The 16175-nt window shown below is 39.2% G+C and overlaps 1 protein-coding gene across 1 annotated transcript in view; it reads right to left on the bottom strand.

Annotated features, from left to right (window-relative positions):
- Positions 1 to 16175, bottom strand: part of GPC5 (glypican 5) — a gene marked incomplete at both ends in the record, with an annotated part of 1421492 nt that overhangs the window by 1134104 nt on the left and 271213 nt on the right. Inside the window, one exon of the mRNA XM_080916837.1 lies at positions 7571 to 8265. Within this exon, the coding sequence (XP_080772963.1) occupies positions 7571 to 8265 (695 nt within the window). The remainder of the gene's footprint in view (positions 1 to 7570; positions 8266 to 16175) is intronic.

The raw sequence follows: 16175 nt of genomic DNA, 5'->3' as shown, positions 1-16175 counted from the left end.
TACTACTGCTGTTTAAATAAGACAGCATCAAAGAGCCTTTTAAAGACCCTATAATTCCAACCATTGGGGTGTGGTGAGGCATGTGACTACAATCCACTTTAACTTCTGAAGTCCATCTTTTCAGTGAATAGTGAATGCAGGATGCTAAGGATAAGTGAGAATCCAGCCCTCAGACCTACATCACATTTAAGCTATCAACACCACCTCTAAGATGCAGGGAACATTGTGAAAACAAAGTTAAAAAGCGAAAGAGTCAGCTGATAAGGGGAGGAGCTCTGAAATGTCACCACCAAACCCCAACAGGATGGTTGCAACCATGAATTTAAACCATGGACACCTGCCCTTAACTAGCACAGTGCTGGATTGGTCATCATTTAGTCACAAAAAAGAGAGAGGTCCACAGAAGACCACCTCTTCTGACAGAACTAATGGCTAGTGATAGATTCTGGGGAATCACTGTTAGTGAGTTCCAACATAAAGCTCTATACCCACATTTCTACTGATGGCCCTGGGTAAACCCAGTGATTCACAAAACGGACAGCTGTGAATGTGGGAAAGGGTAGTAGGAAGGAAGAGTAAATGAAATAGTGGGGAGAGGAGTGGGAATGGGGATACAAATGGTCAGGACTGTTTACAGTCATGTGAGAAATTGTCAAAGAGTAAATTTACCTACTAAGAAGATTTTTTAAAGAAAGTAAGAAGATAGAAAGTAGAAGGAAAAAAAATGGTCATCATTGTAATTATTGGCAAGACAAAATTTAAAAGGCCAATGCAGGTAACTGCAGTTATGAATTCATTCTAATAGAACCATTTGAAACTCATCACCCTGTCCTCTGGCTTATATGTACTTTTTTCTTCAATGTTTCCTGAGAATTATGTGGGATGAGGGCTTTCTACAAACATGATTCATAAAATATAAACATTTGCTGCTATCCCAGGGACAACTCCATTCTCCTGACACCTCTTCTCTAACCTTCATCAGAGTGCATATCCTGAACCATAGAGGTAAGCTTTCTTCCCCCTACCTATCTTTCATGCTTTCTGGGTCCTTTGGGTCAAACCAAGCTTCTCTGGACAGCTTGCTGTCCTATTGTCCCATTATCTATTGTCTTGCCAACTCTCCTCCCATCTGCATTAGACCTGAGACTCCTGAACCATAGAGCTAAGCTTCCCTTCCCACCCTCATTGTACCTCCTGTCTGAACCCTCTGGGCAGGCTGCTATCACAGGGGAATCTCCATTCTCCTGTTAGCTCTCCACCCAACTTCATTGGACTTGATATTCTTGAACCAGACTGGCAGGTTTGGAACCATACAATCCATGGATACCCATCAGAAGCCTGCCATACCTGGACCACTGAGGTTCATCCATCTCCCAATACCTAGTACAACAAGAACATCCAGGGACAAATGATTTTATTGCAGAATTCTATGACTGTCAAAGAAGAGCTAATACTAAAACACGAAGCAAAAATAGAAGGAACATTGCCAACCACATTCTATGAGGCCACAGTCACCCTAATACCTAACCACACAAGAATTAAACAAATAGAGAGAACCTCGGACTAATTTCTCTTATTAACATTGATGCAAAAATGCTCAGTAAGATACTCACAAGCCAAATCCAGGAACACATTAAGATATCATTCATCAAGAGCAAGTAGATTTTATCCCATGAATGTAGGGATGGTTCAATATTACAAAACCTCACCAACATAATCCACCATATAAACAAACTCAAAGAAAAAATTTCACATATTATTTCATTAGACACTGAAAGAGCCTTTGATAAAATACAATGCTGCTTCATGTTAAATGTATTAGAGAAATCAGGAATATAGCCACATAAGTAAGTATAATCAAAGCAATAGACAACAAGCCAGTAGCCAACATCAAACTGAATGGAGAGAAACTTAAAGCAATTCCACTAAAATCAGGGATAAGACAAGGTTTCTCACTCTTTCCATATCTATTCAATATATTACTAGTACTGGTACTATAAGTCCTAGATAGAGCAATAAGACAGCTAAAACAGATCAAGGGAATACAATTTGGAAAGAAAAAAGTCAAACAATCATCATTGTTAATGATACAATAGCATCTATGAGTGATATCAAAATTTTTGCCAGAGAACACTTAAAGCTGATAAATAGCTTCAACAAGGTGGCAGGGTACACAACTAACTCAAAGATATCAGGATCTCTCTCTCCTTAATATAAATGATAATGGGCAGAGAAAGAAATGAAGGAACCAACACCCTTTACAATAGCCACAAGTAATATAAAACATCTTAGTGTGACTCTAACCAAGCACATGGAAGATCTGTATGACAAGAACTTCAAATCCCTGAAGAATGAAACTGAATTTGACATTAGAAAATGGAAAGATCTCCCATGTTCCTAGATAAGATTAGCATAGTGAAAATGGCCATCTTACCAAAAGCAAGCTACAAATTTAATGCAATCCCCATCAAAACTCCAACTCAATTTTTTATAGAACATGAAAGAGCAATTCTCAACTTTGTATGGAAGCACTAAACAAAACAAAACAAACAAACAAACAAAAAACACAGGATACCCAAAACAATCCTGAACAAAAAAAGAACTTTAGGAGGAATCACCATCCCTAACCTCAAGCTGAACTACAGAGCAACAGTAATAGTACTAGAAGGTATTAGTACAGAAACAGATACTTCGATCAATGAAATTGAATCAAAGACCCAGAAATAAATATACATACCTATGGAAACTTCATTTTTTAATGAAGAAGAAAAAGCAGACAATGGAAGAAAAAGCATCTTCAACAAATGGTCCTTTTGCAACTTGATGTCTACATGCAGAAAAATGAAGATCCACATTTATCACCATGTACAAAACTCTAGTCCAAGTGGATCAAGGACCTCAACATAAAACTAGATACACTAAATCTCATACAAGAGAAAGTAGAAAATACCACTGAAAATATTGGTACAGCAGACAATTTCCTGAACTGAACACCAACAGCTCAGGCTCTAAGATCAACAATTACTAAATGGGACCTCACAAAACTCCAAAGCTTCTGTAAAGCAAAGGAAGCTATCAATAGGACAAACTGGCAGTCCACAGACTGGAAAAGAATTTTCATCAACCCTACATGTGACAGAGGGTTTGTAATGTAATGTTCAAAATTTACAAAGAACTCATGAAGTCAGACTCCACAAACCCAAATAACTCGGTTAAAATATAGAACTCAACAGAGAATGCTCAGTGGAGGAATCTTGAAAAGCAGAGAAGCACTTGAAGAAATGCTCAAACTCCTTAGTCATCAGGGAAATGCAAATCAAAACAACTCTAAGGTTCCAACCTATACCTATCAGAATGGTTAAGGTCAAAAGTTTAAGTAGCACAAGCTGGCAAGTAGGGGCAGCAGTGAGAACACATTCCCTTTGCTGGTGAGAATGCAAACTTCCATGACCACTTTAGAAAACAGTTTGATAGTTTCTTAGGAAACTGGAATAGTTCTACCTAAAGACCCAGCTATACCACTCCTGGGTATAGACCCAAAAGATTGTACAACTTCCCACAAAGACCCCTTCTCAACTATGTTCACAGCAGCTTTATTCATGATAGCCAGAAACTGGGAACAACCTAGATGTCCATCACCTAAAAAAATGGATAATGAAAATGTGGTACCTCTATGGAATAAAATATTATTCAGCTTTTTAAAATAAGGACATCATGAATTTTTCAGGGAAATTGATGGAACTTGAGAATATCATCCTGAACAAAGTAACCCAGTCCCACACGGATATACGTTATGTATACTCACTTATAAGTGGGTATTAGCAATAAAATATAGATACCATGCCATATTTTACAGACCCAAATAAGCTAAGCAAGGAGGAAGGCCCAGGTGAGGATGCTTGAATCTCACTTAGATAGGGGAGTAAAACAGTCACAGTAGGCAGACGGGGGAAGGCAACTAGGAATGGGGTATGGGGAAAAGAAAATAGGAGCTAAGATCAGGTATGGGGAACGACAGAAGCGAAGGCTAGATGTCCATGAAACTGAGTGACAATCTACAGCAGACATCAGTGAGGAGGTGGCTACATCTTTACAACTATGCAGAGACCTGGGCCAAGGGAGGCACCCTTATGAGTGGGGGTGAACTTAGCTGTGATGAACTATGTTGGAGATACAGAACTTGAAGAGGCCACCTTCTGTAGACAGGCAGGAACCCCAGAGAGCAATAGAAACATCAACCTACCCTCTACACTTTCACCCCAAAATAATTACTGTATACAAGAAATGCCGGCAAGGCACATGGAGCTGAGACTGAGCAAAAGGCCCCCAATAACCACCCCAAATTGAGATCCATCCCAAGGGCACCTACCATTCTCTAACACTGTTGATGAAACTCTGTTATGCTCATAAGCAGGAGTATGTTGTCCTCTGACAGTCTCTACTCAGCAGCTGACTCAGACAGATCCAGACACCCAGAACAAAAGATGGATGAAGCTTAATGATTCCAGTGGAACAGGAGCAAAGATTGCAAGCCCTAAAGTGGTAGGGACCCCACAGGAAGACCAACAGGGTTTTCTTAGTTAGGGTTTCTATTCCTGCACAAACATCATGACCAAGAAGCAAGTTGGGGAGGAAAGGGTTTATTCAGCTTACACTTTCACATTGCTGTTCATCACTAAAGGAAGTCAGGACTGGAACTCAGGCAGGTCAGGAAGCAGAAGCTGATGCAGAGGCCATAGAGGAATGTTACTTACTGGCTTTCTTCCCTTGGCTTGCTCAGCCTGCTTTCTTATTAGAACCCAGGTCTACCAGCTCAGGGATGGCTCCACCCACAATGCGCTGGAACCTTCCCCCTTGATCACTAGTTGAGAAAATGCCTTACAGCTAGATCTCATGGAGGCATTTCCTCAACTGAAGCTCCTTTCTCTGTGATAACTCCAGCCTGTTTCAAGTTGACACAAATCCTGCCAGTACCAGAGTCAATTAACCTGAATCACTGGGGATCTCAGAGTCTGAGACACCAACCAAAGATTATACACAGTCTGGACCTAGGTCTCCCACACATATGTAGCACAAATCTAGCTTGACCTTCATGTGGGTCCCAAACAACTAGAACAGGGGCTATCCAAAAAGCTATTGCCTGTATATGAGCTTTGTTCTTCTAGCTGGGCTGCCCTGTCTGGCCTCAGTGGGAGAAGAAGCACTTAGCCAGGAAGAGAGATGATGTGCCAGGGTGAGGGGACACCCTCAAGGGCCTCCACTGGTTCAAAGGATAAGGAAAGGAGGAATAGGGAGAGGGTTGTGGGAATGTATGACCGGGACGGGGCAGTAAGCAGGATGTAAAGTGAACAAGTAAAAAGTAGAATTAAATAAACGAATAAAACCCGAACATAATACCAAGATTTTGAAATGCAAAAGTAAATGGTCTAACCAAAGTCCGCCAAGGACTGGCCTTATGGTAGAGAAAGGAACTCAGGCGGCCACATAACCTTCTCCAGTGATAGGCCAATGTTGCCAACCTCAGCCCATTGCTACCCTCCCTCCCTGTTACACAATCCATAATGCACTCAACACTGTTAGTAATTTATCGGCGAACTGGTAGAAAATGCTGGGTTTAAAAGCATGCATGGATAATGTAGTCCTGTGCTGATTATGTTCATTGAAATAGGAAAAATGGATACTTTTAGATTTAACATATCTTTAAAGATACAAATGGCTACTCTGTCTCTTTAAAGTGCTTAAGAAACCTTGAATGCAGATTCTGCTATGTAGGGTGGAAATCTCAGGCCCAGGGCTTTCACCAGCATACCAGAAAATAAAACTAAAACTTGAGGACTGAAGAGATGGCTCAGTAGTTGTTCTTGGAGAGAAACTTGGTTTGAATCTCAGCACCCACATGGCAGCTCACAACATCTTTTACTTCCAGGATCCCTTTCTTAATCTCTGTGGATACCAGGAACATGCCTTGTGATCTCACACACATGCAGGCAAAAGACTCATGTGAATCAAAATAATAGGTAAATCTTTTTCAGAAATCTAAACTGTATTATTTCTAGACTTGGTCCCAGATTTATAGCATGTATGTTCCCTCTGGACATACTTGGCATTGTAATATGGATATCTTATTTCCTGCCCAAAATTTAATACTAAATATCTGTTGTGTTATGTACTTCTTGAGGTCTGTCTTGTATTTGATTTACATAAATCTGGGAGAGAGGACCAGAAAACTGAGGTTTATCACATCAAGTTGCAATCAAACAAAGAAAAAGGTGAATATGAAAACAGTGATACATACATACAAACACACACACATACATACATACATACAAACACATAGACATATGTACATAGACACACATACATACATGAAAAAGAAATAATGAAACCTCTTATTTTGAACACTAATTTTAAAATGGCAGAGAAACTCCTTTACTGAGTGGGGACACTCAGCCGAATGTAATGTGGAGTTGAAATCCTTTGCTCATGCGACATGCTGATGACGCAGCCACCAGAGGGCGCCATTTGTAATTGTCTGAAGGCTCCAAAGAGGCACATAAAGGCCTTGAGAAAAACCGTGGAAGCTGTGGTAAAACTCAAACCTTTCTGACCCACTTTCTATCAAGAATGAAGAGTTGACATACAAACCATGTGACGAGGATATTTTTTCAGGTCAGTAAATCAATGTCGGTTCATAAAGATGGATTGTCTTGGTGCTGGAGAGTATCTGTTTTGTTTCAGGAGAAATGATTTAGTGATACCCACAGCATATCCCACTTCACACTATGAAACATGAGAAACTTCGCTGAAGGAGCCTGAGAATATTTTTAAGTAGCCCTACAGAAGGCTGAAGAGAGAAAACTCCTATATCACTTGCTTGATGGTTTCCTCTCAAAAGATTCTTGGTTTGCTAGAAATAAAACTGTAGGAGAGAACACGGGTCAGCTTTTACAAACTACCCACTCCATCACTTTGTCAGACTCTGAAGAAACGCTTTTGCCCACGAAGGCATCAAACCTTAACTTCATGGATACGTAATCAGTGTTTTGCCATTCTAAAGCCAGGAAGCCACAAACCTCTAACGACATCAGCCTGTCTTTTTGTGTGCAAGTGCTGGACAGACAGCTTGTATAAACAATTCCTTCTTAAAAGTAAATGCCCCAGAAGATTTCTGCATTGGTTTTTTCTTATCACTGTGGATACTGTGGTCCAGGGATTTAAAATTCCTACCTCATCCCATATTGTTAGTTAATTTTGCACTCGGATTCAGGTAGATGTTCTTGATTAAAATGTGAGCTCGTCCAGCTTCACTGAGCCATTCAAGAAGCCATCTACTTAATGGCTGAAGTATTATTTTGTCTGATCAAAACTTTGGTGTAAAGTAGATGTAATGCAATGATGCAAACCAATCAGGTGCATCCATGCATGTTCTGACTGTTTCTTAGAGAATAAACTCACTATGCTGATAAAAATGTGAAGACCATAACAACAGAATATCAAAGAAGTTTGTGGGTGTCCTGCCCAAATTTCACATTCTAAGAAGTTAGATCGTAGGTACAGAAGAGCAGCTTACCTGATCCAATAACTTCTGCCCATTGAGGTGAGCCTGCAGCACCGCATCGTTAACAAGCAAGTGGAAGTTCAAGAGCACGTGTTCAACATCGTAGGTTCCGTGCATCGCATCCGACAACTCTTCCAAGGACCGGATATAAGCATGCCAGTGTGGATTAAGCTCTGTCATGTGGGCTAGGCAGCCCCGGATGACATTGAGGCAGTACCCCATACAGGGTTTACTGAGCATCAGGCTCTGGCAGTGAGGACAATACTGCATCTTTAGTAGGGCTCTACTGCACTCCTTGGAGAACTGTATATGGTCCGTGGTGTTGATGACTTCGATGCCCAGATTAAGCGCCTGCAGGAATGTGCGGCCCGGCAGCAGCGACCTCCCCATCTGTCCCATGACTCTTTTGGGGATGTTACCAAAGGGACTAACATCATGGCGGGCCATTCGAATGCATTCTGAGTATTGCAGAGAACTGTCAGTCACGCCAGGGTTTATGAGATGGTTGTAGACGAGAGGAAAAAGACTGTCAAAGAACCTGTTTACAAATTCCTCAGGATTAACATCTGCACCAAATAAATAGAGTCCCACGTCCGTGAAAAACTCCTGAATGGAGGCGGCAGCCTCCAAGGCCATGTTTCGGTAGGTGTTGCAGAAAAGGATACTGGTGTAATTCTCTGCTTGTCTGATGAGGGTTTCCAGGGTCTCTGTAACACAGTGAAGGTAAAGGAGAAGGTTTAGTAATCATGACAAGCTGTCTGTCTGTCTGCCAGAGGCAGCAAATGTGTGTGATACATCATAGATGACCCAAGGTAAGCCATACTATGCAGTTTACTGAACTGATTCTTCCAAGGGGAATGGCCACATGAGAATATACACTACGTATACTTTCTAGCATGCTGTTCCTAGTCTCTAAACTGGCTAAATGGTACAGAAACCAAAAGTTGGTCACACAGATGTGTAATTTCTGGCTAATTTTCATCACATAGCCATTCATGGTGTGCTGATAAGTTCACTTTGTTTCATGTCCTGAGACCAATACCTACGAACAAACACAGTGGCATTTAACAACTGGTTTCCTGAATACTTCATTTTCATAGTTTTCCCATCTTATTTTTATTTTTCAAAACAAAAATGTACAGATTACATACTAGCTACAACTAAGGCAGGATAGATCCCAGACGAACAGTCTGATAACACACAGACTTCTTAACATTTGCAAATATAAACAAGTCTAAAATATGGGACTACCGCACTCCTTGTGAATTGGCATGCTTTGTTAAGAAATGAGGAACATAAACGATGCTACCCAAAGACATTGCTTTGTGACCCTGTTATCTATTTTGCTTTGTTGTTCTTTTCTACAAAGACTAACTGTGGCTTATTTTTATTTATTATCTAAGAGGCTGATGCTCCAGAACCAACCAAGCAAATCTAATATATCCCCAAGGAAAGAAAGAATGATCTATAAGGAAGGGAATGGAGTGGTGTAATCACCGAGATCAAACAAAACTCCAAACCCTAGCTATTAAAGAGCATAAATCACATGACTTTCCAGTGATTACATTTTATAATTAGGCCAACGAATGGCACTTGACTTTATTGATATATAATTAATTATAAAATACATTCAATAAAATTATCTCCCATAGCAACAACTTCATAGTTATTTCTAATTAGGTTGTAAAAGGCCACAGTCATACTTCACTAATCAAATCACTGCTTGAGTATCTTATTTAAAAAAAAGTGGAGGAAAAGTAAAAACGAAATAATGAAAAGCAAATACAGAAGGAGTGACTACTAGGGAGGCAGAATCGCACCCGGGACTGTGCAGGGGTGTCTTCTCAGAAAGGGAAGAACAGGTTATGTGCATTCTGAGTCTCCTGAGACTGATTGAAATTGCACTCCAGACCTTTGAGTGAAATCTCAGAGTGCATCTACACCACAATCAAAGGTAACTGCTTTGAAAGGCTACTGCATTTCTGGGTGTCATCAGACAGACAAACACTGGACTGCTAATGAGGCAGGACTCTGTGTTTACTTGTGTCCTAGTACCCAGTACAGGGATCAAGTATATTCTAGCAATTTGATGAATATGGGAAAGAATGAAAGTGTGTTTGGAGCCATGGTTTATACTGAAATTGCCCAAGTGCTTCTGACCCTGGTCTGGATAAAGGTAAAAGCCACCTGCCAGAGCACTAAGTGATGTGATTCATTCCACACATCTGTATGTACCATGCAGCTCATGTGACACTTACATGCCAGAAGTAGAAATTCTACAAGGGCAGGTAAGGCAACATTCTCTGTTCCTAAAGAAGATCAGCAAGTGTCCCAGGAGGGGAGCCTAACCCTACGGCTATATCTCAACCAAATCACTGCTTTCCAGGTCCACAGGAGCGGCAGTGAAAGCCACACAGACCTGAAACCTGAACTGAACAGAGCATCTAAACTGCTCACCCTTTCCTGCACAGCACAAGGCCACTTTTCTCAGGTGCTTTGGTGTGGAAATTAATTATGACATAGGACAAAAGCAATTATACTTACCACTAGCATTTAAGAAGCATTGATTGTAAATCAATTGATTTCTTTTTTAAGATAAATAAGACTAAATTAAAGGACACACCCATATCACATACAATCTTACTACTCTCCACACTTTTTTTTAAAGAATTGTTATTTATTTATGTACATGAGTACAATGTCCTTCTCTTCAGACACACCAGCAGAGGGCACTGCATCCCATTATGGATGATTGTGAGCCACCGTGTCGTTGCTGGGAACTGAACTCGACCTCTGGAACTGCTGAGCCACCCCTCCAGCCCAACTGATGACACTTTTAGGTGAAATTTTTAAAGAAAGAACAGAGTGGCAGTGGCTGATTCAGGAAAGAAGCTTATGAATAATGTTTTTTTTTTCTTTTTTTTATTGTAAATTCTCTGTATTTACCTTTCAGATGTTATCCCTTTCCACAATCCCATCCTCCCTCCCTCTCCCATTGCCTCCATGTAGGTGCTCCCTCTCCCACCTCAGTACCTTGGATTTCCCCTGCACTGGGAAAATGAGCCTTTGCTGGACCAAAGGCCTCTCCTCCCACTGATATCAGAAAATGTTATCCTCTGTTTCATATGCACCACTGACCATGGGTCTTTCCATGTGAACTCATTTGTTGGTGTTTTAGTCTGTGGGAGCTCTGGTGGATTCAGATAGTTGATAACTTTGTTCTTCCCAAGGGGATGTAGACCCTTTCAGCACATTCAGTCCTTTTGATGACATAATTATCCATGGAAAGTGATTTTTGGTATGAGAAAGGGCTTTGAGACAATGAATGGGTCTTGAGGTTGAGAACATTACAAAGAAATTGCACATCATTTAAAAAATGGCATTTCTCTTTCTGATTGTGACACAAATGATTTAGTTATTTCCACATTATGGGAACTAATAGTTTCAAGATTCTTATAGAAATAATTATGAGTTCCCATGAACTGGCTTATACTTTTGTCCTTAGTCCCAGTAATATTTGTTACATGGGAAAGGACAATTCTGTTAGAAAGAAAGGCCAATAAAAAAAAAAAAAAACAAAGATATTTTCTGCAAGGTGGGTTTATATTTACTTCCCCAAACTATAATCTGGTATAAAACCAAAGCAACAGAAGTAATCAAAATACAAGCTATGAGTAGGAGTTACAGAAACTTGGTGAAGTTTAGTGAAGAACTCTCTTTAAATTACAACCAGTCGTTCCATATGAAACTGCAGCTATGTAGCCAGACTGCCCAAAACAAATTTATTAGAAACTGAATTATTTCAACTATTCCAAACAGACAGGCAGAGAGGAAACATACAGGAAGCTTGGTTTAATTCTAGTTCCAGTCAAGCTAGAAACCAGTTTCTCTCACTGGTTGCTCTTGCATCCTTTGGTCTCACTGCTTTCCCTCTGATTTAACTTCAGGTGTCACAGTCCTGTGACATGTCCCATGTAAATGCTGTGTCAGATACTGAGAGTGGAAGCAAATCCGACCCAGATCAGAATGGCTATTCTAGATACTTCTAAAGACCGCTGACCTTCTTATACAGACACCTGGGAATGAGCTTCCTCAATGAAGGTCATACGTTACTTGGCCTCCTCATGTCCCGAGGATTATACTTGGTAAACAAAGGACACCAGACTGAAATCCTCAGAGGAAAAAGCCAAACACATATCAAAGACTCTGCACCTGGTAAACTAATTAGGACGCCTGTAAACCTGAAGCTTTAGAACATTACAGAAACAGAGCCCATTTACACTGGCTGTCTACCGTGTCCTTAGGAGCCATTCATTGCTCACTGTGGTATCTGCCAGCATGGCTGTGACAAGCAGATGACACCTTTTGGAGTGTATTGGCTTCTCAGAATGCTAGCTTACCAACTCACCTTACAGCACCTGAGAACAATGGCAGAGATTTTCTCACTTTGCTACAACCTGAATTCTGATGTTTCCACGGGTGTAGTTGAAAAGTGCCTTGGGTTATAACTTACAAATTGTCTGTGCATTGTAACATTTTATGAGAGTTTGGAACCTGTCATTTTGGGAAACTTGAGTCCAGGTTCCTGGGCCACGGTCCCTTACATTTGGCTCAATGATAAGCTATTCCTTGTTTCCTTTGAAGAGAGCTGTCTTTGGTTTTGAGGGATATGTGTGTGTGTGTGTGTGTGTGTGTGTGTGTGTGTGTGTGTGTGTGTACACGCGCGCCCGCGCGCGTGTGCACAAATGCTGCTATACTGACGATATGAAACCCTGGAGCATTTGACCCCTCTAGACTTAAATCTCTTTTAAACATTATGATTACTATATCATAATACAAGAGCCAAAGGGAGAAACTATTTCTTGTCTCTTCTTAAATCTAATTTCAAATTTACATAAATTATCAAGAAAATACAAGTAATTAATTCAATAGGTTATTTATCTCAATTTACCTCTGGTTAACATTGCTAACTAAGCACATTTCTTTCAACTCATTCTATGCTTTATCTGGTAAAAGCACCATGGCCATCATGATATGAATGTGTTCAAGTAACTAGCACCTTTTAAGACACAGACGGATGTGTTCAGGTAGCCAACGCCAGCCATCTAACTCCCAGTTGAATGGTGCTTGGACTTTGCTGATCCTGACAAAATAAATGCCCTGTTTGTTTATCTATTCATTAATTAAGAATTAATTCATTTACAACTCTAAATGATGATCAAGTATGTGATTTTTTTTTACCAGACAAGAGTAAAATTTTAAATGTTTTCTTTACAAATCCTAGCATTATATATTCATATCGTAGTGACTTAGTAACAGAGTTGATGAGTATCTATCACTATGGAACTTGCAATTAACTTACTTTGTGAACACAACATTAATGAGAAGATATTCAATAGCGCATTAGGCTGAGTGCAGTGCACCTAAATATTATCTCTTTACTGAATTCACACTGTACTATTAACAATTTTGTTTACTACTTTGAGTGTATGTTTAAAAAAATAAGTTTATGGGTAAGTCCAGATTGTATTTTACTTTAGACTGCTTTTTGTTTGATTTTATTGCAAACAAAATGAAATTTTGAAATTGTTTTTTTTTGTGTTAATTTTTCACGATGTTACCAATGTATCACAACATAGAGATTTGTTTTTCTTTCAATTTGTATTACATTCAATATTTAAAGCATTATTAAGCTAAAGACAAGCAATCTTGTGACTTTAATCTATTCTCTATATTTCAGCACACACACACACACACACACACACACATATATATATATTTATATATATATTACAGCATATATGAAAAACTGATTATGCTGATACTTATAATCCCAATAACTAAGGCCTCAGTTAGGAAGAGTGTGAGTTTGAAGTTGGTGTTGTCTAAATGACATGCACAACCTTGAGTTATAGGACATCTTGTCTCACAATAAAGAACTTTAAAAGTCAGTCCATTAGATGATTTTGGCAATTAAAAAAATAGTAAAATCAAGCTGAACTTTAAAAAATATTTCTACATATTAATTCTGAATCTATAAAATATCAATTTTTATCAATAGGAGTTAACACTGTCCTTTTTTAGAATTACCACTGTGGTAGTAACATGAGTTTTAACTTTAAAATCAATATGTCACAAAGTCTTTGTTGCTGTGTAAAAGAATTCACAAGCAGTATCACTGTGAACAGAAGACAGGCTAGGTACCACTTAATCTGTTTAGTGCCTTAATTGTCAAGAATAAGATATACATTGCATTACAAATTTTTGATACCTGTAAAATCTCCACATCAATTCCATGTAAGTACTACCTTTCCATCCTGGTTTTATACATGGAAGGGTCCACAAAAATAAACATTGGCCCCATCTGCTTAAGCAGCTTAGTGAACAAATGGCCCAGACCCGTCCTTGCTTTGCATTTGTCACTGAGAATTTCGATAAGCATCTTCTTCTAGTGATGCTAGATGAAATCTACAAAGCCACAATCACTTCTTCCTTCCTTGTCAATGTGGAATAGTAGGAAAAAGGAAAGGCTGTAATCTAATTACACTTTGATTCAAATCAAAATTGCAATTCACAGAGAGTTAGATTCTCACAGAGAAATGTATTTGAATGTCTGAAGTTCATGTTCATCTAAGTTGATTATCGGCCTTATCATTCTGGAATAACTTCATGGTACAACACAAGTATAGAAAGTTTACTTAGGTTTCCCAGTCCCCATTCCCATCAAAGTGATTTTATTATACATGCAAAAGGTTGCTGACATGTAACCTGAGAATTTAAATTCAAATAAAATACTGAAGGTAAAGTCACATCATTCTGATATAAAATTAAATTTAACAAACTGAAAAGTCAGTAAAGTAATGTGAGTGGCTTTTGGAGGCAAGAGAAATTCAATCTTCATTGGCTTTTTATTATTTTAAAGATGAATTGACTCCACAGGTCACCATGAAACAATACTTTTAAGAAGTACTCCAGCATAAAATGAACAAACAATTTCTGGGCCTTAATACACTTTTGCCTTTTAAGCCTATGAACATGTTAGAAAACAAAATATGAAGTATTATTCCTGAGACAAGGTTAGGTGTTCCCATCTAGAGTCAAGGAACAGACAAAAAGAGATCAGCCAGGGACAACCAGCCACACATAGCCAGCCACAGATAACCAGCCACTGACAACTAGATACAAATTACCAGCCATGACAACCAGCCATGGCTAATCAGCGATAGACAACCAGCCACACATAGCCAGCCACAACAACCTGGAACAGATAACCACTTAGTGCTTCGTGTGCGCCTTTAGTCTGAAGAGTGATTTTCATAGTGACTTCGCACTGTTGCACATCCGAGTTCTAAAGTCACAGATTATGTAACTGCAGTGAAGCTTTCACTACTGTTCAGTTACTTCCAAGCTCCTTTGGGCCTGATGCAATCCATTCCTATGCATTTCACTCTAGAGAGGTAAACAGATGGATATGTTGTAAGAATAGTTCCTCAAGAGTTTTGTCATGCATATACTAAAATAAATTTTAACTCTATCTCAACCTTTAGAAAATTCTTTCAAATTATTTTTATCAGATAGTTTATGTATTTACATTTCAAATGCTATCCCCTTTCCTGGTTCCCCCTCTCCCAGCCCCATTCCCCCTGCTTCTATGAGTGTGTTTTCCCTCCTACCTACCCACTCTTACCTCAACACTCTGGCATTTCCCTACACTGGGGTATCCAGCCATCACAGGACCAAAGCCTTCTCCTCCCATTGATGTCAGACAAGGGCATTCACTGCTACATATGCGGCTGGAGCCATGAGTCCCTCTATGTGTGCTCACTGATTGGTGGTTTAGTCCCTGGGAGCTCTAGTGGTTTGGGTTGGTTGATATTGTTATTCTTCCTATGGGGTTGCAAACCCCTTCAGCTCCTTCAGTCCTTTCTCTAACTCCTCCACTTGGGTCCCTGTGATCAGTCTGATGGTTAGCTGCCAGATTTAAAAGTCCTCTTTGTCGGCTTAAGACCACTAAACCTACACTGCTGTCATACAAACCTACATAAAAATAAATCAATTACCTATTTTCCCCTTTGAAATGTTTATGTTGAATTTCTTCTTCCATTTGCATATTTCCTCAAGGATTTTTAGGAAGTAAAATGTGTAATAAATGCTCTCTGGAATATTGATTTAATGACATTTAAATGCTATGCATTATGATTGGTAATATAATTCTTCAGAAATTAGTCATCTATATAAATAAACAGTGACTAGGATATTAATCTGCATCACTAAAAATTAGCATAGTGGTCATTAATCTACTCTCCTCAGACAAGCACTGGATGAAAAAAATGCCGTTTTAACTTTTCTTCCTTTGATTTCCTCTTGCCAATTGGTCATCACAATGTGTTGACTTGATTCTAATTTAGTCTGCATTCATTTATTTTCTGAAAGTCAATACAGAGTCTAGTAAAAATATACTTAACTAAGCACTTTCTTAATATTTAAAATCAGTGCCATGCAACCATCTACATGTGTGTGTAAGATATGTACAATTGCTCTACCCATCATAAAGATTTTTAAATAAAATTTTTCTAGTGGCTTTTAAAATAAATACAATGAAACAGTATAGAGACAA

Source organism: Micromys minutus, assembly GCF_963924665.1.
Source record: "Micromys minutus genome assembly, chromosome: 5".
NCBI classification, from domain to species: Eukaryota; Metazoa; Chordata; class Mammalia; order Rodentia; family Muridae; genus Micromys; species Micromys minutus.
Note: the sequence above shows the minus strand (reverse complement) of the source record. Positions and strands in the feature narration are given on the sequence as shown.